The following is a 26,365-nucleotide window of genomic DNA, read 5'->3' on the forward strand; positions in this document are numbered from 1 at the left end:
ATATATAAACAGACATTGATGTTATCAACAGCATCAAGTTCAACACAGGTTAAAATACTTAGAATACTTCAATAGTTTATTTCAATTGTTATTTGAATAGCTTTCAGCTACTTCAAATTGACTTTGAAGAATTTGAAGTGGTAGTACTTTCTCTCTGATGAGCAGTAGTGTCTACGTGTTAACACTTTATCCCAGGTTCTGATCGTTTGCCGCCTGTAGTCTGGATCAATGTGTGAGATATTTCCATTTGGATTGAAGTGATGGACAGAACGATGATGTTCTGTACTTTCATTATCAACAAACACGTTCACTTGTCCTCATCATCACCTCTTCATCTTGGCCTGTGTGTGTTTCAGATGTTTATGTGCGGCAGCAGCAGCAAAGCAACTCCAACCGCGAACAGAACGACTACCACTCTTCCGTCACTCCAACGTATGAAGCTACAGACCCCACCCACCACCCAGACCATGCCCCCAACCACCATCCTTCATCCAACCCCACTGCAAACTCGTTTGACTGGCATCGTCCTGGTAAGTTTGGGGCATGCGTCACAAACTTTACAGAACCCAAAACTGAGACTGGTTCTTGTTGGTGATTCTTGTGTGACTTGAACAATCAGAAACCTTTAATTGAACCTTTAATAGCTCCAATCTCAGACTCGACTGTATGACACACACACACACACACTGCACTCCATTCCTCTGTAATGACATCTCCACTAACAACACATACACAGACACACACTTCCTCCACAGGAAATCCTCTCTTTCTTCTTTCTCCCGTGTGTGTGTGTTATAAGATCACAGTATATTATATCATGTGTCACTAGACCAGCATGTACATTACATCACACACACACACACACTTCCTCCATCTGTACGCAGCTTGTTTGGGGATCGGCCTCGATCTCAGTTTCCCACAGTGCTCCGTTCTCTTTGACCTTTGCCCTCACTGACCAACCAGTATTACTTAAAGGAACATTCAGCTGTTACTGGTATTTATACATGTTGGTGAAATGCTGCCATGTAAAGTCAGCTGATGCTGCTGATTTACAAATGCGTCGTATTTGTGTTTCTTTCCTAGTTTCAGTATAATCTGCCAGTTCTTATTGTAAACTGTGTATGTGAGGAGTGGAAGCTCGGTGTAGTGAATCATTTATTTTTTTATTTGGAATAAACCCATGTTAATTATAATAAACAGTCAGAGCAGCAGTCAGACGGACATATAAGTCAGATCCATGAATCATCTTAAATCCTCCGAGACTTCGTGAGAACTCTCCGTCTCCTCCATCTCATGCCTAAAGAGTCGTTTCACATTTTAAATGTGACTTTTACAACAAGATGCTGGAGAAACAAACAGAGCACAGCCGGGTCACAGACGCCACTTTGTCCGAACAGGAAGTCGACTCGGCTCTGCTCCGTAAATCACAGTCAGTCATTGGATAGAAACGCTGCCAGCTGATGGGGGGCGTGTTGGTTTTTTACCTCCAATGAAGCTGAAGGTGACCTGGTACTTCCTGGCACAGCGTGGCCTCACTGTACTGTGACCTCTGACCTTTTTGTACCCTGCAGCATGTGAAAAAGGAGAGTTAGGTTTGTGGTAATGAAAACAGGCTGAGATCAGTGTGTTGTGTGTTTAAGGTGGTTGTCTGGACTCTGTCTCCAGAGGGGAGTGACAGCAATGACCTGAGGCAAACACGTGTTTATATTTCTCATTTCCATAATACGTTCCTCGTTGTGTGACCCAACACCCAGCGTGAACCCTAACGCTCAGTCTGAACCTACAAACGTGGAGAAAATGTAAACCTGACCTTTCAAAGAAAGTCCTCACTTCATAGGACATTGTTCACATCTAACATATCAGTTCCTACATTAGCCTGCACTTTGTAAAAATGTCTTTACCTTCCCAAACTTCCAAAGTAGTTTGTAAAATCTACTTTGGAAGTAGAGGTTTGGTCACTTTCTCTAAAAATAGCCTCTTTAGCTGCCACTAATCTTCTCAAAAACTACATTTGATTGAAATCTGGCTCTGACAAGATCAGATCAGATGGATCCACTGAGACAGAAAGTGTCTCAGACCAGCTGGAGGACAGGCCGCGTCCTGGCTTCTCTGAACCAACAGAAACAAACTGTGAACTCTCATTTCTCCTGCTGCTCTGATCACTTCTGCCTCTGAAGCCCCGAATCGCCCCCTGCCAGCCCATCTGTGTGTCAGCAACATCAACAACACTGTTTTCAGAGGCACCGAGCCCGGAGCACAGAAATGGCAGCATGGACGCTCCGAGCTGTTTTTGTTCCGTGCTGGGGTGTTTTCCAGGCAGAGGGGCTGCACTGTGTTTATAGTCCACTTTGGAGCTCAGAAACCAAGTCATGGCCCCCAGAGAGCCATTATTCACCAGGGAGTGTGTGTTTTTGTGCACTTGTTAGTTAAGTTTAGCTGTGTGGGAGTGAGAAGAGCTTCGAGTGATCAGAGTTTTATTTAGACACTAAAATGAATGTTCATCTTTCCCACAAGATGAATCCTCCATCACTCTGCACACTGAAACAGTGTAAATTCTCCTGGTGCCCGTAGTCAAATGTTGCTGCTTTGTAATGTGTTGATCTGATGTTTTAGTCGTTTTCAGAAAAACTACTTTTTTGGGAACATAAAACAAGGTGATAACTTTTATTTACGTACAGTTGACTTATTCCTTTCAGTCAGAGAAGAGGTCGTTGCCACTGTTAAAGTCGTCTCGAACCCAGAAGCCACTGCTGCCCCCCTTCCCCACATGATGGCTCTGGTCATGTCCCAGCTGCAGCCGGTCCTGGAGGGCTTCAACCGCTCTCTGGAGCACCTAAGTCGGCAGGTAGGGTCCCTGGCTCGTGATGTGGCCCAGCTGAAGCTGCCGCAGAGCTACAGCACAGAGCTTAGCAAGACAGCCGAGAAGCGCTTGGACCACAGACTGGATGAATTGTTTCAGCACCTAAGGAACATCCGGGGACAAATGGAGAGCCAGCAGAGGGACATGGAGAGCAGGCTGCACTCCCAGCATGCAATGCTGCATTACAACTTCACCAGCTTAAAGACGGACATCGACATGAAGCTGAAACGGCACCAGAAGATGCTGCAGGTCAGGGAATGACAGAACTTTTCGTAATTAATCATTTGCCATTTCACAGATAAAGAGTAGCTAACAGAAAAGAAATGTATTTAAAAGGTCTTTTTTTACTGTGAACAAAAGACAGAAAACCAAACTGTACATGTGAGCGAAGCTGGAACCAGTAACACAACCATCTAACCTGTGCTCCTGATCTTAGGTCAGCCTGCAGGCTATGAATGCCACAGTGACCGAGCTGAAGCTGGACCACGAACAGAGCTCTGAGGACCACCTCCCTCCTCCCTCCCTATCCCCCCTCCATCCACCACAGAGGTCAGACAGCTCTGGGCTCTGGGAGGCCATTGAACGGTTGGACAACATGGTGGTCAACAACACGGTTAAGGTGCGTTCACCAAAACGCACATTACCTGTCGTCGTTTACACATCACATCTCTGCAGGCAGAGCAAAGTCCTGTTAAAGGATCAGTCCACCATTTTTTAAAAGTCAGTCTTAAAACCAGTCACATTGCAGTTGCTGTAATCATTCCAGATGATTCTAACATTAAAAGTGAGAAAATATCAAGATGAAAAACATTTCAAATCGATCCTTTATCAGGACGAGGTCATGAAAACCCACAGCAGTATGTTTGATGTTATCTGTCTCTGGACGCACCTGGACTAATTGATCAGTCACTTAACATCAGTGTCCAGACAAGAATCAAAGTATGATCTGGTTTATATGTTTCTAAAGCAGTTTACTGATAAGGTGATAAGACAACGATTTAACTTTGAGAAGGTTCGACATCATAAAAATGAAGTAAAGCTCTAATAATTCACTTTTACACAGTCAAAATTAAACAACGTAGGAAGAAGCAGGATTTGTTGTTGTTACTTTTCGATCAGTTCCTTTGAAATTATAACCTGGAAATAAAACCAAACTACAAGAAATGAGAAACCAGAAACAGGTTTAAGGGGACGGAACTCATAAATCCTTCGTCACGTGTCGTCGTGCAGGTGAGCGGCCTGATGGAAGACGTGGAGGTGACCTCAGGGAACGTCCAACAGCTGAAGCGAGACTTAAAGGAGCTGGAGGAGCAGGTCCACCACACAGGCCGGAACAGTCAGATCCTGTTCATGGAGACGGGGCTGGAGGTGGAGGAGGCCAAGGTGGCGGTGCTGGACCGGGTGAACGAGCTGGCCAAGAATCTGACTCTGCAGGGCGAGAGGCTGCAGGAGACGGAGGACGACGTGGACTATCTGTACACCGCCTTCTACAACAACAGCTCGTCTGGAGACTGCACGATGCTGAAGGCCGCCGTGGCTCGGCTGGAGAAGGCCGTGGCCAACGTGACAGAGCTGGCCAATGAGAACAAACTAGCCCTGGAGGAAAACCCTGAGGGAGCAGCTCAGCAGTGGGGCAGGGACAGCGACTGGGCGCTGGCAGTGAAGGCGCTTCAGGATGGACTTCAGCAGGTAGGAAAAGGAAAACCTCTTCTTGAATAGATTGTTGTTACTGATCTGCAGATGTTTCCTCAAAAAGGGATTTGTAGGGATTCTATTGAGAAATGTTGGATTTTTGCTGTTTACAGATTTGTTCCGTCTCGAGTTAAGTAATCAGTAATTCATGCATTTCACCGAAATATTAACCATTTGTGAGCTTCACAAAGACACAGCTGCTCTATCGGTTTTCATACAGGTGTACGGAGGTGAAGGAATCAGGGTTCCTCTGCAAAGACCCAAATTCTCAAAGGGACGTTTCTTCATCTAGTTTCTACCAAGTTTCTGTGTTGGTCCCATAAGAAAAGAGTTTTCAACTTGTTCCTCTGGTATCAGTTTGAAGTGTGAGAGATCAGACCTGCTGCATGTGTACGTGGACTTTACAGTGACCAGGTTACACGCTGCAGTTAGGTTCATGTGGATTCATCTTCCGCTGAAACCAGTCCTCCTGACGATTTTTGGCTTGTTGCTGTGAAGATCACTAACCCTTTCTCACTCTCTCCCTACAGGTGAAGGAGTCTCTGGTCTCAGAGCAGAGCGAGACCAGGACTCTGAACCACAGACTGACCCAGCTGAGCAGCTCTGTGAATGTGAGTGTTGAAATGCAGCGTCTGTCCAGCTCCTTCGACTCCCTGCTGAGAGACGCCATCCGACACAGCGACGTGCTGGAGCTGCTGCTGGGGGAGGAGGTGCTGGAGTTCTTGGAGTGGTCTGAACAGGACCAGGAGGCCCACTCCATCCCAGCCCTGAAGCAACAGTTGAGAAACCAAGCCCTGAAGATCACATCACTGCTCAACAACAGAACAGGTAAGTCTCTGACCAGCTCCTGAACACGCAAACACCTCAGTGAGAATCGTTTCATCATACAACGCTTTGATTTGAGGTAACGCCGAGACACAGGTTCTGTCTGTAGGAAGTGAACTTACAGCAGAGCTGTGTTAGAACCAACTGGAAAAGGTCCAGCAGCACAGAAGCTCGGAGTTTTTACAGCACCACAGCTCATAACACTTGACTCCATCCGAGATGAGAAAATTAAATCTGTATATTTTCTGCACAAATGGGTGTTTGAGGAAAAAGTCACATCTGCTTGTTGCACCAATAATTTGCAGCATCTTAACACGACCTCCTTCCTGTTCTCAGGAGGCAGCGGCGAGGAGCCATCTGCTGACCAGCCCTCGTCCTCCCATGACATGACACGGAGCGGCGGTGGAGTTGCGGCCAGGGAGCGGCAGCTTCTCCTCCTCCACCCTCAGCCGAGGGGCCCCGAGTACAGAGGAGACGGCAGCGACCTGTGGAACCTGGAGAAAATGATGGAGGAGCTGGGGCAGAAAGTGCATCGGCTGGAGGAGAAACCCTGCTGGTGCCCCAACATCTCCACTGAGAGAGAGGCGCCACCTGGTGGTGTAGATGCTAAACTGCAGGCTGAGGTGATGTGGCTGAAGAAAGGGCTGGAGGATCATCTGAGTGTGTTCAAGAACGTGTTCAGTAACGCTGATGTGCTGGCTAAATCTGACGCCACGCTGGAGCTCAACAAACTGTGGGAGCTGGTCAAGAACGAAGACGGGAAGAAAGAGAAGAAGAGACGAGGAGGAGGAGCAGGGAAGGAGGGACGAGGAGGAAACCATCGAAGCAAGAAGGATTCGTCAGGTGAGATTCACTGGGCATGTCAGGAAGTGAGCTCTTCTTCTACTCTCACTAATTTGTGTTGGTTTCTCCAGACTAATAAGATGTTGACGTTATAACTAAAGATTACACACAAGTACAAGGGAGAAGACAGATGATTAAAAATGACACAACCAGCAGGAAATGATCCTTAAATGACTAAACTAATTAAAACGAACTCCAACACAAAACTAACTCAAACCATCCGTGACTAGAAAGTTCAAAAACGACACGAGAGTCAAACTGTAATTTAATTAAAGTCTCACAACGACTCAACACAAACAGCTTCTGGACTAGAAACAGCCTCCACCTATGGTAACGAGTGAGCATTAGGGGCTGTTGTTCAACTCAAATTGGTTTGTTTGTGGTCTGTGTTCCTCATCAGTTCTTCTTGTACTGCTCCCTGACCCCCTTTTCTCTCCAGGTGTTGCCCCAGCTGGACTACCTGAAGACTCTCTGCTGTTTGTGGCTGCATCTCCTCGGCGTGTCTCCAACGGCGGTGTCATGTTTAAAGCATCTGTGAACCTGGGTCAGTTTCACCCCAACTCCGGCACCTTTACGGCTCCTGTGGACGGGATCTATCTGTTCATCCTCACCTTGACCCTGAGGCCAGGTCCCGTCCACGTGGTCCTCAGGAGGGGATCGGGTGGAGCTCCTCTGTCTCTACACCGACAGAAGGTGGCGGTGCCAGGGCCGGTTACAGGCGTGGGCCTGCTGCTGCTGCGGGAAGCAGAGGAGGTGAGGCTGGAACTGAGGAGAGGAGCATGGACGGAGACAGAGGACAATGTTTTCACTGGGCTGCTGGTCCACCGGACCACCCGATCGTCTCCGAGAGTCTGAGATATGAACATTCAGTGAATTCCAGTTGCTGAAGCTTCTTTCCAAAAGCACCTTCCAGGTGGACTCAGCCATTTACCCAGTAATCAGTTCCAATGAATCCGGACTGCAGATGTAGATCCTGCTAATGTCTCAGGCTAAAATCCTGACACCCGGGGGTGTGGATGAAACTAAACAAACAAACTGTTCATGTTGCTCAGTCAGGAGGAGGTTGGAGCGCTGGAAGCAGGGCAGAGACAGGTAGCAGGTAGACCGGCTCGGTTCAGAAATCCACAAGATTGAACCTTAACATTCGTGTTATCAACAGCATCAGGTTCAACACTGGTTAAATCACTTTGTTACTGCAGTACTAATAGTTTTAGACTACAGTACACTCAACTTGTGTGGTATTTCTACTCGTGGTGTAGGTGGAGTACTAGTATAGGTGTTTTTTTTGGACAGAGGCCGACCAGCTGTTCCCATTCTTCTAGCCTTTAAGTTAACCTAGGCTAACACTGAAGCCTAAGTGCCCTTTGAACTGTCGTGATGTAAAGGATTTTTTTACTCTACGTATTTTAAAAGAACACATTTGAATGTAAATCACCAAAGTGTGTGATGTTTTTAAAGTAGCTATGATATATAAGAATGATGTAAAACAAGTGGAATGTATTTATAGAAGGGGCGAGCTGAGCTGTTAGCTGAAGGTTGTGTTAAATAAAGTGAACTTAAACTTCGAACATTCAGGTTTTATTATGTCACAGTTCTGCAAACACTGCTGCTCTCATCTCTGCTACTTAATCCATCATCACACCGAACATGAGTTTATTTCATTATCAAATAATCCCACAGGTTTTCTGTCTATATAAAACAGTCCAGTCAAATGTTCAGTTTACTGTTACTATAAGAAATATGAACTTCAGTTTTGATTGTTGGTCTCAAACAAAGTGCCGTTTACAAGTAAAACTCAGCCTCCAGCTTCACCCGCATCTCGTCCTGCAGGTGACGATACAGGAGCGTTAGCAGCGTGTCGTCAGGTTAGTACAAGATAAACCTCCTCAAACTGGAAGACCTGATCACAGATGGGACTAAAGAGCAGCTGGTGTGTCTGCAGAGGATCAGCTTCTCTTCTGTTCACTGCTGATGTGACTGAAAGCAGCAAGATCAGTTTAGCAGAACGATCACAGAGCAGATGACAACAGGCCGAGGATCCTGTGACAGCAAACACGTGTCAATCACCTGAGCTACGTTTCACTGAAGGTAAAACGGAAAAACCTGTCGCAGCATCACTGGGAGAGAAACGCAGCATCTAGAGGTCTGTGCTCCAGACTGAAAAACACATCTGCAAGTTTCAAACCTTTAGGAGCCACTAAAACCGGGAGTCTGCAGGTTGTCACAGCTCGTTAAATCTGACCCTCTGCACATCTCGATTATTTCATTTCCAATCCACTGTGCTGATGTATGGAAACAATAAAGAACCCCGTGTCACTCGGGTTTTAGATACTTAAGGTTTTTGATTTGCTGGTTCTGGCTCAAAACCTTCAGATTAACTTGATTTTTGTTCCCATTTGTGAAACTTACTTCCTGTTCACACAGATTCAGGTGCTGTCACACGTTCGCCATCGTCACCGAGCTGCAGGAGAAGAAAATAGATCAAATCCTGAACGTTATCGCTTTGAATCTTTCAGTCTGTTCAAGTTCCTTCTGTTACTCGCTGCAGCTTCTGTGCAGGTCGGATTAAAAATGCTGAACTTATCAGAGTGGTCAGACACTCACCTCATGTCCAGTCAGTTTTAACCCGATCAGCATCAGTTTGAACCTTATGTCTCTAACCAGCTTTTTTCTTTTTGTCAGTTCAGTTTTCAACTTAAAGTTGTAAAGTTTGACTTCAGTATAAAATAGACCACAGACAGAGGTGATGCTTCTACCGTCCCAGAGCTAATGAACAACCTAACAATCCCTGTAACATCGGGAGACGGCGAGCAGAAAAGCTGAAAATGTGTTTGCACAGTCAGTCTGTCAGTTTCCTCCAGGAGAAGCACAGACGCTGAGCTCAGCAGCGTCAGCTCCGTGTTTCTCACTGAGGAAACTGACGGAGCTGACGCTGAAGGACTCGGACTCGATAAATAAAACTCACAGCAGATTCCTTGGGCTGCTCCGTCTCAGTGCCGACGACTTTATTGCAAAAATACAGAATCTTTCCTTCATCGCTGAATCAACACAACAAGCTGCAGAAACACAAACAGACCTGACCGCAGACGCTCGAGCTCCACTTAGCAGGAGAACGCACGACAAACTGGAAAGTAGTGGGAGTGTCGACAGGGCAGCGTTCACCTGCTAAGACAAGTCGAACTGTCTGTGATGGTCTGTCGAAGTCAGCAGGAAAAGAAACATGAACATCAAATAAGCCTCTGCGGATCATCGCTCTGCTCAGCTGCTGAGTGGGAAAAAGAAATGAAAAGTGGTTCATGATGTTTCTGTGTCAGTTCCTCTCTTTTGTTTGACTTCCTGTTTCAGTCTGTATCAAATCGACACGTTAAGGTAAAAAACATTTTGTTAAAGAAACAGAAGCCGGAGGACGACACAGCAGCTGAGCAGCTGCAACAGTCAGTGTGAGAAGTTCCTACTAAAATAAATCATCTACAAGACATTTCCATCATCTCTATTAAGAGTAGAAAAATAAGCATCAAAAATATACTGAAAGATAATCAACAAAATAAAATCTGACAAAGCCAAAAATAAAAAAGGAAACAAACTCTGAAAAAATAAGTCTCTTCATTTGAATTATCATCAGGTCGGGTCTGAAACAAACATCAGAGTTTACTAAAACAAAAATCAATCTGAAGTAAAGGCTTTAATAATCTGCAGGGACACGTGTTCCCAGATCTCAGACTTGGGCTTGTTTGCCGGGTCAGCAGGAAAACCTTCATAAGCAAATGAACCGATCTAAGGCGGTCCGAGCAGAACTCTGGATCCCTTGAACAAAGGGAACGAAGGAGAAACCAGCAACAAGCAAGAGAAAAATCTACCTGCAACACGCTGCACTACAGAGATCTGCACATATCATCATGACATTAAATGTACGAGGCTAGAATATGTCTGAAAATCATGCTAAATATTAGCTCTGGTAAAACAAAAGCTCTTCTTCTAAAATCCTCTAGCAGGCTCTGACGTGACAAATCAGAACAAACTAAACTCTCGTTAGAAAATTAGATCGTTATAGTCGAGTATATTCACGTTAGCTTAGAATAATCATCTATGCACGGCCTACAAAAATAAATAAGGAATAAGTAAGTTTATCTCTGAGGAGCCAGCTGCTCGGGAACCTGCTGAAGTCCAGTTCTTCAGCTGCTCAGCGTCTCCGCTGATCATCCTGCTGCGTCTGAATCTTCACTGACGATCAGCGAAGAACTTATTTCAAATCTTTAAATTAAATACGAAGTGAGGCCACAAACAGCAGCTGGCAGGAGGCTCAGCTGACGCCTGCAAGTCTAAATGGTCAAATGTGTGTCTAAAACCAGACCAGGTCCAGACCACAGATCTTTTTTGGCTCTGGTCCTGTGGTGAGTAGACGTCTTCATTAACAACCTGCAGCTGAACAAACAGCAGCTTCCTCGTCACACTGACAGAAACCGGGTCTGTGTGACGGTGTTTCGTCTTGATTAATGACATGTGCTTAAGTCCAGCAGACATTCATAGACTTCTACTGTGGGTTTGGACGAACACGGAGTCGACTGCAGAGACTCAAAGATTCGGATTCGGACGTGTGGCAGCTGGAACGTGACTCTCTGCGGCGTCTTCAGGCCCGATCAGCTGGCCGTCCGAAACCGAGCCACATAAGCGCCACAGGACAGGCAGTAGGAGCGTGACGGCTCAGCGGGAAGCTGCTGGCAGAGGGAGCAGAGGTGGGGGTCCCGGCAGGGCCGGGGTAGGGGAGGTGGGTGAGAGTCGGTGCGATGCAGGGTCTGGTGGTGGCGAGCGCTGGAGGGGTCCCAGGAGGAGCTGGGTTGGACAGTCCTGTAGTTGGTATCACGGCGCCAGTCCCTCTCAGGGGGGACGTCCAGTCGGAGCGGCTGGGCGGGGGCTTCTCCCGGCACCCTGAGTTGGTGCTGAGCATAGTGAGCCGACCCGTTGATGTTAGCGGGCAGCGACGGCTGTCGGGAGTGGCCGTTAGTCCTGGTGGTGACGTTGGCAGAGCGGCGAGGGTGGGACAGGGTGGCGTAGAGATTTTGCGGCGCTGGAGGGGGGGCTGGACTGAAGGCAGCTCTAGGCCTGGGGAGGGAGAAGGTGGAGGAGGAGGCAGGAGGCGGGGCTCGGCGAGGAGCCCGGGGCAGTGTGCCGTAACTCAGCGCGACACTGTGGAGGCCTTGACCCGAGAGAGCTTGATGCCTGTCAGACACAACCAGAAGCTGCTGCTGGACACTCGGTCCAGGTCCTGAGGAGAGAGGAGGAGGAGGAAGAAGAGGAGGAGGAGGAAGAAAAGGAAGAGGAGGAGGAAGAAGAGGAGGAGGAGGAAGAAAAGGAAGAGGAGGAGGAGGAAGAAGTGGAAGAAAAGGAAGAGGAGGAGGAGGAGGAGGAGGAAGAAGAGGAGGAGGAGGAAGAAGAGGAAGAGGAGGGAGGAGGAGGAAGAAAAGGAAGAGGAGGAGGAAGAAGGAAGAGGAGGAGGAAGAAGTGGAAGAAAAGGAAGAGGAGGAGGAGGAGGAGGAGGAAGAAGAGGAGGAGGAGGAAGAAGTGGAAGAAAAGGAAGAGGAGGAGGAGGAGGAAGAAGAGGAGGAGGAGGAAGAAGTGGAAGAAAAGGAAGAGGAGGAGGAGGAGGAGGAGGAGGAGGAAGAAAAGGAAGAGGAGGAGGAGGAGGAAGAACATTATTAGAACAGATGTGAACTCTCTAATCACTTGATTATTTGTCTCATTTCTAAACTTTTCCAGATTCTGAATCTGTAGTTTTGTTTTTGTGTCGACTCGTTTAGAGAAAAAGACGCAGTCCAGATGTTCTGTTCTAAACACACGGTCCAGATGTTCCGTTCTAAACACACGGTCCAGATGTTCCGTTCTAAACACACGGTCCAGATGTTCCGTTCTAAACACACGGTCCAGATGTTCTGTTCTAAACACACGGTCCAGATGTTCTGTTCTAAACACACGGTCCAGATGTTCCGTTCTAAACACACGGTCCAGATGTTCCGTTCTAAACACACGGTCCAGATGTTCCGTTCTAAACACACGGTCCAGATGTTCCGTTCTAAACACACGGTCCAGATGTTCTGTTCTAAACAAACGGTCCAGATGTTCTGTTCTAAACACTGATTCTGAACGTCCAGTGAACTAAATGAGGAACATGTTGTTCAGCACAGTTGATCACTGCTGATCAGACAAACTGATGGGGGGGGGGGGGTCAGGTTCTACTTTATATCACTCGAGAACTTTAACTTTCACATATTTGAGCAGTGAAGCAGGTTCTTATGTGGTTCTTTAAGGTTGGATGCTGGTGACATGTGGATGTGAAGGTGGAGGTGGAGATGATGGACCTGCAGGTTACCTGAGTTCCCCCAGGAAGAGAGGCCCGAGCTTGGGGGTCGTGAAGTCTGCAAAGGGGGGTGCTGAGGAGGACGTGCAGGAGTAGAGGGACCAAGGTGTCGGGGTTGGTGGTGTTGGTGGTGATAAGAGTGATCTGCAGTGAAGGAGGTGGAAGAGGAGGAGAGGGGGAGGTGCAGAGAGGAGGTGCTGGGATGACGGAGGAGGAAGGAGGAGGAGTGGAGGTCAGGGTGCCTGGTGGGGGGCCTGGACACAGTGGGGTCCTTCAGAGTGAAGAGGTGGAAACAAAGATGACGATGGAGGGAGGGGGGCAAAAATGAAAACATGTTAATAAAACGGAACAAAAGTAAAACACACAAAATAAAAGTGGAGCTGGACGCTGAGATTAATGAAGAACTAAATCTGTGATCGGTGGTTAACAACTCCTGAACAGAAACCAAACGGGTCTAAGTACTAGTCAAAGTATCACAGTGTAGAAATACTCAGAATACACATAATCGTACTTTTCACAATACGGTACATTACACGGTAAAGGTTTTAATCCCGTTATGAGCTCGTTATCTCTAATTTACATATATAACTAATAACTAATAACTAACAAACTAATAGCTAATAACTAATAACTAACTAATAACTAACTAATAACTAACTAATAACGGCTGGTTAGTGTAGTGGTAACATCACCGCCTCCCATGTGGAAGACTGGGGTTCAAATCCCAGCTATGGCTACCTCCAGTAGGGGTCCTCCTCACGCTGCCCTGCCTACCATTGTAACTTGTAATGACTTGTAAGTCGCTTTGGATAAAAGCGTCTGCTAAATGACTGTAATGTAATGTAATGTAACTAACTAACTAATAACTAACTAATAACTAACTAATAACTAACTAACTAATAACTAACTAACAACTAATTAACTAAGTAATAACTAATAGCTAACTAATAACTAACTAACTAACTAACTAATAACTAACTAATAACTAACTAAATAACTAACTAACAACTAATTAACTAACTAAAATCCTGTAAAATCCTAACAAGGAAATACCAAAGTACCATCACTTCTAAATTATGACTGATCCTGTTCTTGAGTTAATCAAGTTTCTGCCTATGATGGACTTTAACGAGTCGGAGCCATCAGCACCACATCCAGCCCCCAGTCTGGAGGATCAGGAGCGGATTGGACTTTTAAAAGAACTGTCAGAATAAAAAGAACAGACCGGTCCACGGGCTGTGATCCTGTGATTTACATTTACATTTACGTCATTACGACGCTTTTATCCAAAGCGAATTACAAGTCAGCACAAGGTACAATGGTGGGCAAGGCAGCGTGAGGAGGTCTTGCCTAAGGACCCCTACTGGAGGTAGGCCACAGCTGGGATTTGAACCCCAGTCTCCCACTACACTAACCAGCCGCTGTGATCAATGTTAAACAAGAATTATTAATTATTAAAGAGTAGAAATGAAATAAACATCTGAGGAACTGAGGAACTGAGTCGTCTGACTAAGAGGCCTCAAGTAAACCAGGAAACCCAAACGGATTAGCACCAGATGGAGTCAGGCTGCGGTTCAGTCGTACGAACATGAGGGGGCAGCAGGGTGTAAAAATAACATCAGCAGAGGGGGGAGCTGATGATGTGTTCACACCAACATACAGGACCAGCGTTAACGACCCTGTTGACCAGTATGTAGCTTACACAGCTGTGGGAGAGTCCCAGGTTCGGGGGTCGCAACCCGATGACGGTTCCGCTCAAGCTGCGAGCAATGCGACGCAGGTTTTCTGCGCTGTAGCTCTCATCTTCACCTGGTGGCGCCTGCACAGAGGTCAGAGGACAAGACATCTAGAATCAAACGGCTCGTGTATAGAGTTCATTCTCGTAAACTGACTCATCGTCAGCTTTACCTTGTGCACAGGTGTAACCGGCGTTCTGTAGGCGTGTCGCTCTATCTCTGCTGTGGGTGTTTTGGATCGTCCGGATCCTGGCAGCATTCTCCTCCCACCTACACACAGACAACTAGTTAACACATCCCTAAAAATGGAACATCCACAGAACTAAATTCTGCTTCTCTCAAAGTAGAAAACATTCAGCTGATGACGAACGTGACCTGTGACCCAGTCACCTGTAGCTCACAGGTGTTTCCTGCACTTCCTACCTGGTTTGTTGCTGGTCGGCTGAGGACCGACTCCCCGGTTGCCCCTTTGCATGCTGGGAGCCATTAGACTGGCCTGGTACAACGAGTCCAGCTCGGACACCTCCTCGCCAAGCGGCGCCGCTCCGCCTCCTCCTCCTGTTGCATTCTGGGAGCCGTAGTATCTGTTGACGTTTTCCGCCCAGCGCTCCACAGGCAGGGCCGCTTTGTAGTCCTGGCTGAGGGGTGGAGATGAGGCCCACCCAGACCGGCTCGCAGGCGGCAGGGGGGCATTGCAGGGTGAGTCTGGGGGCGAGTACACTGGTGGACCAGGAGAATCAACATCCTCATCAAGTGGGTCCACATTTAAACAGGACCAGTTTCTAGTGGGAGGGGGTGGGGCTATTGTGGGGCTGGACCCAGGTGATGTGGTTTGTGAACGCTTGGCGTAAAACAGCTCTTCATGCATCATCGGACAACACCTGTCGACAGGTGAGGGGGTTGCATGCAAACTGGGTGGGGGCAGGGCCTGTGCTGGGATGGAGACAGGGCACGTATTAGCCCACTGGGGTGTGCAGTCTGCCTCAGGTGGAGGTGGTGGGACCACAGGGTTCTGATCCCAGGAGTCCACGCAGAGAGCAGGGAGAGACTCAGTGGTAGACAGGGGGCTCCCGGTCCTGCTGTCCTCCCTGAGTGGACCTGCTGGAACCCCGGCACTGGAGGCAGGGTCCAACACTGGAGGGAGGGGCTTAACCAGACAAGGGGATAAAGGTGGGGCCTGTGGGTCCTGAGAGGCAGCTGACTGGTCGCCAGGTTTGTCCGTCAGAAGTATTTGGAGCGAGACAGGCTTTTCACTGCAGAGACAGGCAGAGAGAGAGAGAGACATAGACGGGGGGAGAGAGAGAGAGAGAGAGAGAGACATAGACGGGGGGAGAGAGAGAGAGAGAGAGAGAGAGAGAGAGAGAGAGAGAGACAGAGACGGGGAGAGAGAGAGAGAGAGAGAGAGAGAGAGAGAGAGAGAGAGAGAGAGAGAGAGAGAGAGAGAGAGAGAGACAGAGACGGAGAGAGAGAGAGAGAGAGAGAGAGAGAGAGAGAGAGAGAGAGAGAGAGAGAGAGAGAGAGAGAGAGAGAGAGAGAGACAGAGAGACAGAGAGAGACAGAGAGACAGAGAGACAGAGAGACAGAGAGAGAGAGACAGAGAGAGAGACAGAGAGAGAGAGAGAGAGAGAGAGAGAGAGACAGAGAGAGAGAGAGACAGAGAGAGAGACAGAGAGACAGAGAGAGAGAGAGAGAGAGAGAGAGAGAGAGAGAGACAGAGAGAGAGAGAGAGAGAGAGAGAGAGAGAGAGAGAGAGAGAGAGAGAGAGAGAGAGAGAGAGAGAGAGAGAGAGTTTAGGTTAGGATCAGGTTTTTACCAGATCCAGAATAGAGCTGTTGTCACACCTGAACTTCTACAGACCTGACCTAGGTGTCACAGGTGCGACCACAGCAGGTAAAAGTCCAGAGGAATCACAGGGAGGGAGGGGGGCGTCCCCTGTATGAGAAACATTTACCTGCCGTCGGTTGAACCACACGTCCCCCGTGTAAACACTGTCCTCACAACTATCTTCATAACTGTCTGTCTGTCTGTCTGTCTGTCTGGAGCAGATGGTGCCATTCGACAGCTCTGACTAAACACAGGGTTGGTTGTGTACGTGTGTGTGTGTGTTTGTGTGTGTGTATATGTGTTTCCTGGGGAGTGTCGTCAATCTCTCACCACGGTTCACACTCCGAATGAACTGGTTGTCACGACAACACTTCTATCCACAACATCTCTAAAGACCTGCTGAATCCCCGGAGGCTGCGTCGTTCATATATACGACACAGTCACCGTATGAAAACGTCCTGAAGATTCAGATATGGTTACGTTGCTGCTGGGTTACAGAGCACACGTCCTCCGACATGTGGTCACACGGTGGGACCACAGCGGCTCAGACTCCAGAGGCCGTACTTCTTGTTTTAGCCTTTAGGCCTGAGACTGAACCGTCTGTTTACTTTCTCTCAGGAACCCGTGAGTACTTTTGAGGAGGTAAAATGAAGCTGAGGCAGTTCCGTCTGAGTCAAGTCTCAACTCTAAATCCTACACTTGACTACAGAGCGAGCGATAAACTGAGGTTATCCGGCTCTGTTGACTCTTATTGTACTGTGCTGTGGATGCAGCGGTGACGTTTTGATGGCGTGTCGTTTCTGTAACCTCCTGCCAGGGTCACTTCTCTTTCATATGAATATTAATCTGAGACACAACCACAAGCTTCATCTTTACCTGATCATGTCATCAATGTACAAGTCTTGGTTCACCTGTCACTGTTTTGAAGGTGTTCTCAGTGTGCTTTATATTTCTGACATGTGTTAAACGCCACGCCTCTGGGGCAGCGTTCTGTTTCCTGATCGGTTTAGTATGAATGAGCAAAGCTTCAAACAGAAGCAGTGTGGGTTGAAGGAGGTAAATTATGAGCTTATGCATTTATGTAGAGTGTAAAGGTTCAGAAGATCTACGTTCTTTCTAAAGTAGAGAAAGTCTTTCAGTGTTTACAGCTAAAACATTTGTTTGTGCTACATGACTTCTGATTGGCTGAGCAGACAGCATTTGGTACCTGGGCTGTTCCAGGAGCTGCTGCTGCTTCTCCTCCTGTTGTTGCTGTGGTTGTTGTAGTTGCTGTTTGCCTGCCTGAGAGTCCTGCTGTTGCTGCTGCTGCTGCAGTTGCATGCGTTGCTGCAGGCTGCGGGCTCTCCTCATGCAGCGCTGCAACCGGCTGTGACTATTAGCTCCGCCCTCAGCTGTTGCGGGCCGCAGTTTAGCTGCAGCCAGGTCACATGTCAACAGAAAATACACAACAGAAAAAAAAAACAAAGAGAGGAAAGAACAAATAAGGAAAAGAAAGATGCAGAAAATAACTCGTTATGATGATTTCATGCAAAAATCTTAAAAAGCAAATATACAGCTGACAGAAAATCAAATGTGTGACTGCCGACATGATGGTGATCTGACGGTGTGAGTGGTAATGACAAATGACTAAAGTAACAGAGCAGGAGATCTCAATGATGAAATGGTGAAAATTATATTTAGACCTAACATGAAATTAACAAAACTATAACGAAATATGTCAGGCCGAACCGATCCTTCTGGTTTATTACAACTACTGATGACACTGCCCAGGACTGAACACACAGTATGACGGGTGAGATTCATGACATCCATGGAGGAGCCACTACCTGCTGCACCTCTGACCTTTCATACCTAATGTAGGTGTGAGCTCCGTCTCCCTGAGCGATGAGGGACAATCAGCAACATTCATTTAGATCATGGCTTTGTAACCGTTCTGCACTTTCAGACTGTGTCCTGTTCCACACTTATGCCAGGTGAGGAGTTTCCCCTCTGAAGAAACTCTCACTCTCAGTGTTTATTTTACTTATTTAAGGCTGATGGTCGTAGCACTAATTTACAGCTGAATAACTCAATGTTATTAATTGCCTATAGAAATAAAGAACTACAAAGCTAGTGAGCTGTAATAAAGTGGAACCTTTCTTTCAGTCCTGCAACTACAGAAAAAGGACGTTCCTAGAGAGAGACGGAGCTTTTACTTGGAAAGATATTTGTGAATCTTTTGAACCCTCAACATTTTGTTCTGTTTGATATTTGATGCTTTGCTTTCATGGTTTCTCCACCTGAGTTTTTATTCAGCTGAACACTAACGGCTGAAGTTTGTGGTGCTGCAGATTGTGTGTGTTCTTTCCACAGTAACGCAGCAGCATGTTGAGATCTCAGCGTCTGGTATCAAACCGTTTCCAACAGGCCACAGTGCTGCCTGTCGTTGGCATTCAAGCACCCCCACCCCCCAAGAGGATTTAGTGTGTTTATTTAGTAAGTATGAGAAACGGTGCACATGTCCTGCTATGGGGGTGTGGACAAATTCGAGCTTGTGCCTTTGTTACACGGCTGGTCGTCCCATCAGGTTAACACTAATATGTTTTACCCCCCTCCTGTGGTTTCTCCCCTTAAAGCAGTGAAATGAAAAACTTTGTACGTTGTTAAACAGATGTGACAAGTTGTTGCTGCTGAAGATAATACATTAAAACAACGTTAAACTGCTGTAATATGATGGTTAACATCATGTCCACTGGCTAATCAACCAAAGTCTACTTGGTTTTAAGTCAGAGCAAAACAACCGACAAAGTGGATAAAGCTCAGTGGAAGATGCCAGGACTGGACTCTCCTCAGTTTTCAGGTTATAAGGGGTGAGGAAATCCATTCAGCCAATGAGTGTCATCACACCTAGAGAGAAAAGTGTGTGTTAAGTCAAGGAGGCAGAGTGTAGTGGGAGGAGCTTACAGACTGCTTCGTTGACTGCCGACAGTGCCGCTGTGACCTCGCCTGCCTGCTCCAGACGAACCGACTGGTCTAGCAGGAGCTCAGCCTCCGACACACACCTCTCGATGCTGTCGCTTTTACCTGGAGGGTCAACACACACACACATACACACACACAGAAATAAGACTTCTGCAAGTGTCAGGCTGTTTTAGCTGCCCTGTTCACGGTGGGATCATTTCAGACAGACAAAGTTACTGAGTGGTAGCACCAACAGTCCTGCGTTATGCAGCTTAACCTTATCCCCATCGTACTCCAACCGTAAGAGAGGCAGAGGCTCAGTTTAACCACCACATTACTTCTTTGGTCCTTCGGAAAACTAGTTTTTCTTCCAACATCCTTTCACATTAACACGTTGCTCACATAGGATCATTTCAACTGTGAAGTCGACAACATGTGATCCTCACAATCAGCTAAAGATCCTGGAAAAAGCTGACTCGTTTTCATTTAATCAGACGTTTCTCCGAGGTCACTTTAGTCAAATATTAGACATCGTCCCATGAACAACACTACAAACTGTAACACAGGTAAAGAGTGACGAGGAGGCAGAAGCTGGAAACAAACACAGCATTACTGCGCAGCTCGTTCTATCTATTGTGTGTCGGCTCAGTTGTTCCCTTTCAGCTGCTCAATGAGGAACATTCCCGTTGTCCAACAACACACAAAACCCTGAAACACTGAATTACATGCTACAACAGATGAACATGCGCCAAACAGCCACAACAATAACACCACCTGGTGGGTTTAAGTGTTTGCGGCTATACAGCTGTGTACACTGCAAAGTCGCATTAAAGCGTTCGCATGATGCCCGGTGTGTGTGTGTGTGTGTGTACATACCCTGGATCTGCAGCTGGTCCAGGTCGAGGTACTTGCTGGGTCTTGGGTTGAAGCCGAGTGCCGCCTCCCTCTCTTTCTCCTGCCGTCGCTGCTGCTCCTCCTCTCTCGCCCTCCTCAGCACCTCCTCCTGCAGCTCGTCGAGCTCGCTGCGGCCTGCGGGGGGCACTGGTCAACACAAATAACCTGCGTTATTACTGTGAACAAAGAGCGTGAGCTCACAAAAGTAACAACACAGCTTAAAGTTCTCAGCAGACAGGGAGCTCCACACCTCATCCCACCATGTTTGATATTTACTTGGTCGTCAGTTCAACTAAATCTGCATCAATGTTTTCCGTTTTTTCAGTTTTAATCTTGGTCGTAATTAAGACATAAAATCTGAAACACGAGGGGCCTGATTCTTCACTAATTATTAATTTGTTTATAAATGATGATCTTTGTCTTTGAATCCGCCTCTTATTTCTGAAGTAGAGTCATGTCAGCAGTTGGACATGAACCTGTGAGCTGCAAGGAATCTGCTTGATCTGACTTCATCATCTGACAATGAGTTTGAAAACAAGGATGACTTCAGCTGACTTCTGTTGTGATTTGGTGCCAACAAATAAAATTGAATTGAATTGAATCACCCCTGGTTTACTTGAAATAACTACAGTGTTGGTGATCCACTAGTGAGGAGATCAGCGATGGAGCAGAAAGAAACCTCCCGTTAACAAGGCACAAGATCCTGAGTTCTAGATCTGCATGTGGCAGATTTAAACCAGTTTTTTAAACCAGCTGATGAGGTTTAAATCTCAGCCACTGGAACAAACAGGAGCAGAAAGTTGTTCTCTCAACACAAAAAGCCACAAAAAGAGGTGTCGTACCAACGCCCCCACTCCCCGAAGAGCTCAGGTCCTGCAGCAGAGCCCCACTACTCTTTGACCTGATGTTTTTCCAAGATGGCCCAGAGGAAGAGGAGGAGACTGAAGTCTTCTTCACAGCACACTCCCTGAAGATAAGAGTCACATATGTTGCTGAAGTCACTGTAAACTCAAGGACCAAAAGCAGAAACCTTGATCAGGACCTTCTGTACCCACCTGTCTCCCTGGTTCAGGTCCAGACTGACCGGGCTGCTGCTGTTCCTCTCGCTGCTCTCGTATCCGCTCTCCATCCTCTGAATTAGCCTGGGAGGAGGTGGAGGAGGAGGAGGCGGCAGCTCTGCACCTCCTCCACCTCGTGGTCCGTCTCTACCTCCATTGTGGCTGATGGAGGCAGCAGGGAGAGTCCAGGAGGAGCCCGGCCTGACAGACATCAGCTCCTCTGGGGCTGGGAAGGAGGCGTACGCTCCCTTGGAGGCTGCAGCTCCAAAATCTTCAGGCAGCGAGGCTCCTAGCGGGCTGTACCCCGCCTGCCTACGCCTCTCACGGTTGAAGATGGTGTCGATGTTGAGCGCCTCTCTCCGTGGCTTCCACGCCGGCCGGTACCTGCCTGACTCTACTCCTGAGGAGCTGGACTTGGACTCGCTGCTTGTGCTGTCTGCCTCCCAGTCATGAAGTTTAGTGGAGGAAGCAGTAGTGGCGACAAGGTGGTGGTTGGTGGAGGAGGAGATTTCAGAGATGACAGCAGTGGGTAAAGACGAGGAGGAAGAGGAGGAGAGGGGTCGACTGTGGATGATGTTGCTCATGGTCTCCTTGAAGTCTCTGAGGCGACTGGATGAGGATGAGGATGAAGGTTTGGGGAAGTGACGAGGAACCTGCTGCTCCTTTAACGTCTCTCCTGGGAAAAGGACAGGAGCACGACAGGTGAGGAGGTAAAGCATTGAAGAGAAAGACAAACGAGAGAGAGCGAGAGAAGGTAAAAATAAAAAAAATGGATGAAAAAACATAAAAGTTTATGACAAGTAGACAAGTAGCAGATTGATGAAAGCGTCATTCTTCCTCATGACTTGTGTTGAACCTCCTGTTTTTAACTGAACAGTTTGAATAGAAACTGAACTTTAATTGTTTAAAATAAGAAAAATCTACAGGAAATATTTAATATACACCGATTTTAGTACGCCTCCCAGACATGTTGAGTTTTCCTCACTGTTAATGTTTCCCATTAGGAAAAAACTGAATTACAGAAAACACTGTAAAGTGTAAAGGATCAAAAACGTTGTTTTAACCAAATTAATTTCAATTAATAGTTACAGTTAGTGTTTTAACCTTCAGTTAAATTTCAGTCAACTCGTAAATAGCTTAATTTGAGGGGTCCTCATTGAGGTGTTTAAGCTATACTTCGTTATCAGCTTTTATTCTTGAAAATCCAGTATTGCTTGAATTTTATTTTTGTCATTTCCTCCCTGCCCTGTGACTGGCCCACTCCCCGCCTACCCTCACTGTGGTACCCAGACGACGAGGCTTCGCTGTTGGGTTTAGATCGCCGGGAGCGGCTAGAGCTGCGCCTCCTATCTCCGGGCCCACCTCCCTTCCTCAGGGCCTGTGGCTGCTCGCTGTCCGTCACGTGGCCTTCGCAATGAGAATGATGGCAGCGGATGTTTACAGCACGTTCACCACATCATACGACACACAATGACAGAACAAAAATAAGCGTGGCAGAATGTGACTGGCTCCACAGCAAGTCTTACAGGGTCAAATCTCTGGAAGGGGTTTCTTTAACAAAGAAAGGTTAAATAAAAACAAAAGCCCATAGGCAAATGTATGAATTAGGATGAATGGTGTGCTAGAAAGGTCTTCATATACTTGCTTTTAATCAGTGTCTGTGACAACATCCTCATTGTTCTGAAACATGCAAGCTCTCTCAGTTAAAAATGTTTCACCACTGTGGTGATGAGTCGAAGCTCATATTGGTCAGACTGCACCTCACGTACACAGCATTAATTTCTGAGCATGTGCACAAACACGTGAAGCAGCCATGATGCACATAGGAACACATAGTTATAAGCAAGTATGGTGGATGCTTCAGAGAAGTGACTAAGCAGACGCTCCTGTGACTGGTTAACATGCAGGACAACAGCTGATGGTCTGTGGCTGCATTTGTTCAGGATTTTTGTAGCTTCTGACTTTATCCTTTGCAAACATACACAATACTGTGTACTAGTACATGTTTACTGTAGATTAGTCCATGTTGTGAAGTTTAGTTTCCAGTGGACCCACCTACGGTATCCAGGTTGCAGAGCGAGGCGTGATGGGGTCCGTCTGGGCGTTCAATGCAGATGACGGTTCCCTGGGAGTCGGAGGAGTAGTGACTGGCCAGGGACTCATGGTGAGAGTGGGAGGGCTGTCGGTACGAGTAGCTCTCCGTCGAAGAATCGGTGCGAGTGTCGCTGGAGATTGACGGCTCACGGCCTGACCGAGGGGGTGGAGCATTGGGCGGTTAGAAGAGACGTCAGTGCTGATGTACATGTGCTCATAAATGCACACGTACACAGAAATACATATCACACCTAAACCTCACTACTGCTACAAGTACTAATGACTAAGTACAACAGCCCAGTGACTACTTCCCCTACTTGTCCGACTGTTAGCTGTCTCTTATTTACCTCAGTCTTGTCTGTCATAGTACTACTACTACGACTATTACAAGTACTACCAATTCTTGTTTAGTTACCTGAATGTTTGCTGTTGTGCTACTACTACGACTCCTAGCTGTGTTGTAGTTACCCGAGTCCTCGCTGTCGTAACAAGCCTTGTTGAGGTGTTGAAGGTCGAGGCGCGAGGGCAGGTCCTGCACCGACACTGGCGTCCCCCGCGGGTCGGCGTACAGCAGCAGCAACGGCTGGTAGTGGCCCTTAATGCAGCGAGACACCACGTCTTTCCACTTGGGACCGATCTGCAGGAAACAAAAAGACACGTGAAACTCTGACACTACAGAAGCACTTAGCTGACCCAAAATTAATCTAGTAAACATATACTGGTTTTGGACTTTTGTCAGTCTAACCGTTTGATTTCTCCTCTCTACAACTGTAAGTGGACTGTAGCTCTACATCAACATGACATAACAGAGGAATCAATTACTCAACATTAAATCAGTCTTTGAGTTTTACTTATTTACTTATTATTTCAGCGTCGAAGCTACGCAGTAAGGGATTTGAAAGGATTCCAGTTAAATGAGTGAATTCATATTGACCTCAAACATAAATAAATTCACTCTCAATTGTAAAGTTTAAACAAAACCTTCCACATTGAACCATCTGCTGACACTGTGTTAACTGTGATAACTCCAGGTCCAGTAAGGACGTCCTGTTCACCTCAAAAACGCTGCTCAGAAGGGGAAACAGAGATGGCGGAGGACGCTTGAGGCCATACCACCCGGCTGCATCAAGCTGAACACGGTATTCCTGCCCTCTGTCAACTGGTCTTTATGTTTGTATTGTATGTTTAGTTATTTCAACCCTTCCGCCATTTTCCAAATCGCCAAGTCCAGCTCTAGCCCGGCTCAGATCTAACAGTACATTCCAAAAATCCAAAATCCCGAATTCTCCATCAGACGTGTCCCGTTTGTGGAAGAGAATGAAAGTCAGCAGTGTGAGCAAAAGTGTCGACGGTGCTGTGGTGGGATGTGTGTGTGTGTATTCTGACCACACCCTCAGTTCTGTCCAGCTGGACTGATAAACAATAGAGGGATATCCTTGTTTTCACAACCAGCAGAGATAGAGAGAGGGGGAGGCAGAGAGTGAGGGAATGTGATATCTCATTCCAGCAGTGTAATCAGAATACAGTATTAACAGCAAAGAAAGAAAAGCATGAAGAGGACGACTTTTGATAAAAGAGAAGAAAGAAGGGGTGAGGGAGGGAGGTAGAGTGGCGAGGACACAGGGAGGAGGAAGAAGAGAGATAGAAGAGAGGTGTAAGGATGAACAGGAAGAGGAGATCTCTCACTACAACATGAGGTCATTTCCTTTCCTGACTCTTTAGGTTTTTTTTTTTTACACACACACGAATTGGAGATGCTGTAGTTAAGGGTTTGTGCCTCTCAGCACCAGCACACTCAACAGGTTCAAGATTTTCCCATCAACTAAAGTTTCATTTGCAGTCGATGCTCTTCTACTAACACGTCTATTTGGCATAATGTATGACAGATTATACCTCCTTCACGTGTGCATCATCAAAGTACATCCATCGTCTGATCTTCGTCTGGAAGAAGAAGGTGGAGTAATGTTTCCCATAGTAGCACACCATTCCCACCAGGTAGAGCTCTGACTGACGAGCCTTCTCCTCTGTAACCCTGTAAAACAACTGCAGAGAGAAAACAGGGAGGCAGAGTTCAACAGAGGAGCTGAGCTGCAGAATGCAGACTAACACAGTATGCTGACGACTGATGTTTATCATTGTGCTTTGGTGAATGTTTACTTACTGCTACTACTGCTGCTAATACTTACTACTACTACTACTACCACCACCACAGCTATAACTACTACTTCTTACATCTCCCAGTCGCAGGCAGGTTCCCAGAGTGTGAATGACATCCTCTGCCAGGTCAGAGTTTTCAGAGTCCCAAACCAGGCCGATGGTGATGATCTCTGGGCTGTTGAGAAGGACCCGAGCCATCCTGAGCTGCTGACCGCACTGACTCTGAGGAGAAGGACCAAAAGAAAATTCTAAATCTGTGGAGGTTTAAACCAGAATTCAGAAACTGTAATAAATAACCCTGTAGTCAAAGTGTCTTACAGGACAGTTGCGGAGGTCTCCCATGCTGGCGTTTCGCAGCAGCTCCCCAAACATGCTGGGAGTCGCCTTCTCCCTCGTTTCCAACATCTTCACCGCCTGGTTACTAAGGAGGAAGAGAGGTGGTTTTCGTTTGTGAGTTTTTTTTGTAGAATAAGACGATAAAGAAACAACAACTTTGGTTGATTTGAAATAAAAATATATTAACCACAGTCTGTGGTTGATTTTATCTATCTGCATGTAAATTATTAAAATTCAATACAGTGTGTTTGAGAAACGCTACAGTATCACGAGACACAATATCGGACATGTCTCCTTCTAAAAGAGGAGAAAGATGCTGTTTTCAGGTTGAGTCGCTTTAAGAAAGGTGATGAGAGGAATGCAGCTGTAAATACACACACTCCCACTTCTCAGTGCTTGTGTGTGTGAGTGAGAGTGTGTGCTTGTGTGTGCGTGTGTGTGAGTGAGAGTGTGTGTGTGTGTGTGTGTGTGTGTCTGAGGAACACCCCAGGAGCTGTGATAAAGAGCGCCATTAGTCAGTTACCTAGGTGACCCTGAAGTGTAACCTGGCAACCAGGTTCTGTGAGGGCGTCCCCTGAACTCACCTTTCCTGAGATTAGAGCTAAACATAGCGCACACTTACCACAGGGAGGTGGTGGAGATGTAGTGGACCATCTGAATGAAGGGCAGAGGATCTGAGGACGCTCCACAGCTGCTGCACACACACTGAAAAACACAAAACACACATTTCAGAGTTTAAAATGTGATGTCACTG

The 26,365-nt window shown here is 47.0% G+C and overlaps 2 protein-coding genes across 5 annotated transcripts in view; one reads left to right on the plus strand and one right to left on the minus strand.

The window, feature by feature from the left end:
* The window catches only part of LOC113158545 (multimerin-2-like), a 28,656-nt gene extending 19,433 nt beyond the window's left edge, over positions 1-9,223 (plus strand). For both annotated transcript variants that reach the window (XM_026354518.1, XM_026354519.1), the window contains exons 5-11: positions 357-530; positions 2,697-3,109; positions 3,297-3,479; positions 4,091-4,549; positions 5,083-5,380; positions 5,714-6,220; positions 6,660-9,223. In XM_026354518.1, coding sequence (XP_026210303.1) covers positions 357-530; positions 2,697-3,109; positions 3,297-3,479; positions 4,091-4,549; positions 5,083-5,380; positions 5,714-6,220; positions 6,660-7,075 — 2,450 coding nt within the window. In that variant the 3' untranslated portion in view covers positions 7,076-9,223. The remainder of the gene's footprint in view (positions 1-356; positions 531-2,696; positions 3,110-3,296; positions 3,480-4,090; positions 4,550-5,082; positions 5,381-5,713; positions 6,221-6,659) is intronic.
* Positions 9,211-26,365, minus strand: part of LOC113158544 (inactive ubiquitin carboxyl-terminal hydrolase 54-like) — a 38,502-nt gene continuing 21,347 nt past the window's right edge. For 2 of the 3 annotated variants that reach the window (XM_026354515.1, XM_026354514.1), the window contains exons 6-22: positions 26,234-26,316; positions 25,594-25,696; positions 25,351-25,497; positions 25,012-25,161; positions 23,587-23,755; positions 23,080-23,271; positions 22,297-22,431; positions 21,022-21,700; positions 20,809-20,933; positions 19,949-20,113; positions 19,076-19,195; positions 17,340-17,544; positions 14,732-15,561; positions 14,481-14,578; positions 14,275-14,391; positions 12,585-12,843; positions 9,211-11,483 (exon numbers count right to left, since the gene is read on the minus strand). In XM_026354515.1, the coding sequence (XP_026210300.1) occupies positions 10,858-11,483; positions 12,585-12,843; positions 14,275-14,391; positions 14,481-14,578; positions 14,732-15,561; positions 17,340-17,544; positions 19,076-19,195; positions 19,949-20,113; positions 20,809-20,933; positions 21,022-21,700; positions 22,297-22,431; positions 23,080-23,271; positions 23,587-23,755; positions 25,012-25,161; positions 25,351-25,497; positions 25,594-25,696; positions 26,234-26,316 (4,203 nt within the window). In that variant the 3' untranslated portion in view covers positions 9,211-10,857. The remainder of the gene's footprint in view (positions 11,484-12,584; positions 12,844-14,274; positions 14,392-14,480; positions 14,579-14,731; positions 15,562-17,339; positions 17,545-19,075; positions 19,196-19,948; positions 20,114-20,808; positions 20,934-21,021; positions 21,701-22,296; positions 22,432-23,079; positions 23,272-23,586; positions 23,756-25,011; positions 25,162-25,350; positions 25,498-25,593; positions 25,697-26,233; positions 26,317-26,365) is intronic. The other variant, XM_026354517.1, reaches the window with a different exon arrangement.

The sequence above is a fragment of the Anabas testudineus genome, chromosome 15, assembly GCF_900324465.2.
Source record: "Anabas testudineus chromosome 15, fAnaTes1.2, whole genome shotgun sequence".
Lineage (NCBI taxonomy): Eukaryota > Metazoa > Chordata > Actinopteri > Anabantiformes > Anabantidae > Anabas > Anabas testudineus.